The sequence below is a fragment of the Lactuca serriola genome, chromosome 5 (assembly GCF_051521515.1).
Source record: "Lactuca serriola cultivar US96UC23 chromosome 5, Lser_US96UC23_V15, whole genome shotgun sequence".
Classification (NCBI taxonomy): Eukaryota; Viridiplantae; Streptophyta; class Magnoliopsida; order Asterales; family Asteraceae; genus Lactuca; species Lactuca serriola.
In genome coordinates this window covers 190385596-190387562 of record NC_136412.1, presented here as the reverse complement: position 1 = coordinate 190387562, position 1967 = coordinate 190385596, and the positions used below count along the sequence as shown (strand labels likewise).

At 35.4% G+C, this 1967-nt stretch overlaps 1 protein-coding gene across 1 annotated transcript; it reads left to right on the top strand.

Annotated features, from left to right (window-relative positions):
- The first annotated feature begins 459 nt into the window (after window positions 1–459).
- Window positions 460–1602, top strand: LOC145050043 (uncharacterized). Its single transcript, XM_078998361.1, has 2 exons — window positions 460–463; window positions 512–1602. Exons 1-2 carry the CDS (start codon window positions 460–462, stop codon window positions 1600–1602), a joined length of 1095 nt encoding a protein of 364 aa, XP_078854487.1.
- The last annotated feature ends 365 nt before the right edge of the window (window positions 1603–1967 follow it).

Sequence of the window (1967 nt, the reverse complement as noted above, 5' to 3'; positions counted from 1 at the left end):
TATGTTTCCATTATTTCAGCGTAGTTTTTCTTTTGATATTTTCTTTTATTTTGGATTTTAATAGTTAAAATTTGACATGTACCTGTGTACAAATCTATATATGATTACCAATGCAATCATAAAATATCATAGCTTAGTATTTTGACAGGACCTTCTTTTTAAGACTACAGTTCTGTTTTTTTATTTGGGTAAATAATTAGGTCATAACTCATGTGATGATAAGAAACTGATTGTTATTATACGAACAAAGTGATTCTAATTAATTGTTTGATTGTTTGAATTTGGTTTTGATTACAAGAAGCTTTGTTATTGGGCAAAAGCATTATAGGATAATGAGAGCAAGTGAAGTAGTCATAACCTTGTCAAGAATCCTGTTTGTTCTTGTGATTGTTTCCTCTCTCTTGCAATTTTTTTTTAATTCCATTTTTTAAGAAGCCAGGGGAGCATTAATTTGTATAAATGCGTATGCTCATCCCCTGTTTAAAACTCTTGATTATTTTTTATTTTGCAGTTGCAGGAAAAGATAAGACAAGTGGTATGACTCGAAGCCAGAATCATGATGATGCATCATCTAACAATAAGAGGATCATGAAGAGTGGTGCGGCACCTTGGTCAAACCTTAACCATGATGTGCTTTTTTTAGTTATGATGAAACTGGGAGTTATTGATTTTCTTGCATTCTGTGGAGTTTGCAAGTCATGGAGGTCACTCTCACTCTCTAACAAGAACATGTTTATAGCATCCAAACCACCCATGTTAATGTGCATCTCTACTCGTGCTAATGAGAAAGAGTGTTTCTTAGAGGACTTTGAAGAAAGAAAATTCAAAACCATAATTCCCCATTCTGAAGGCAGGACCTATTTTGGATTAACTTGTGGTTATTTGATCTTTTATGGAAGGGAAACCTGGGACTTCTGGCTTGTGAATCCTATCACAATTCATGAACTTCATTTCCCTTATTTTCCCTCCTACCTCTATAGCAATGGATCAAGTTTCAGTGCTATCCTTGTCTTTTCATCTTCAATATCTAGATATGTGTTTGTTATCTTACAGAGATTCACCTCTAAAATATGGTTTTCTATAGAGGGTAAAGGAGATTGGAATGATGTGTCATCCAGTCTCTGCATCTGTGATATGCATGCTTTCAAGGGGAAGATATATGCCTTATCCTACACCGCCTACGGTAGTCCTACGTGGGAAGTAAGACATTTATGTGAAATGAGACTCGATCCAGAGAACAAACTGACTTTACTAAAAGCCCGTAACTTTCTATTGCCGGAAGCCTATTACACGAAGTTTGTAAGTTCTGGTGAAAACCTTTATGTTATGGAAAACCGTTCCAATTATTCTTCGTACAAGGTCCATGAACTGGATTTTGGTGAAATGAAATGGGTTCCATCTGAAGACACAAGTGATGAATACGAGTTTTTTATAAGTGCCTTGGAGCCAGCTAGTGCTGCTGTTAAACAAGAGTCGTGGGTTGACACTCAGTCACGATACAAGAGATATGATATTATCGATAATAGTGAAAAAGGCAGGTTCTTTATAGCAAATCTGTGGTACTTCCCTCATCAATGTTTGAATGTTGATCGCGTACATTAATTATGACTTGTTGGCGCCGCGCTCTTATAGTTCGTTTTATGATTTCATATGTTAAGAACAACCACCCGGTGAATTTGGATTTAGGAATTTTTTGTTTGGTTGTTGCTCACCTTTTGCTTCATGTTGCACAACTATCAATTATATATCCCTTGTATGGTCTTTGTTGTCCTCTGTTTTCAAATGTTTAACTAGTGCATGATGTGTAGCATACTGTCATTTTGTTATTTTGTGGATGAAGGATATTTTACTTTGAAGACACCAATTACTAATAAAATAACTGATCATAGCCATGAACCCTTGTTTTTGATTGCTTGAAGTCCACATATTCGTTGTAATGGCTATTCTACTTGGCTTATTTTTCAACC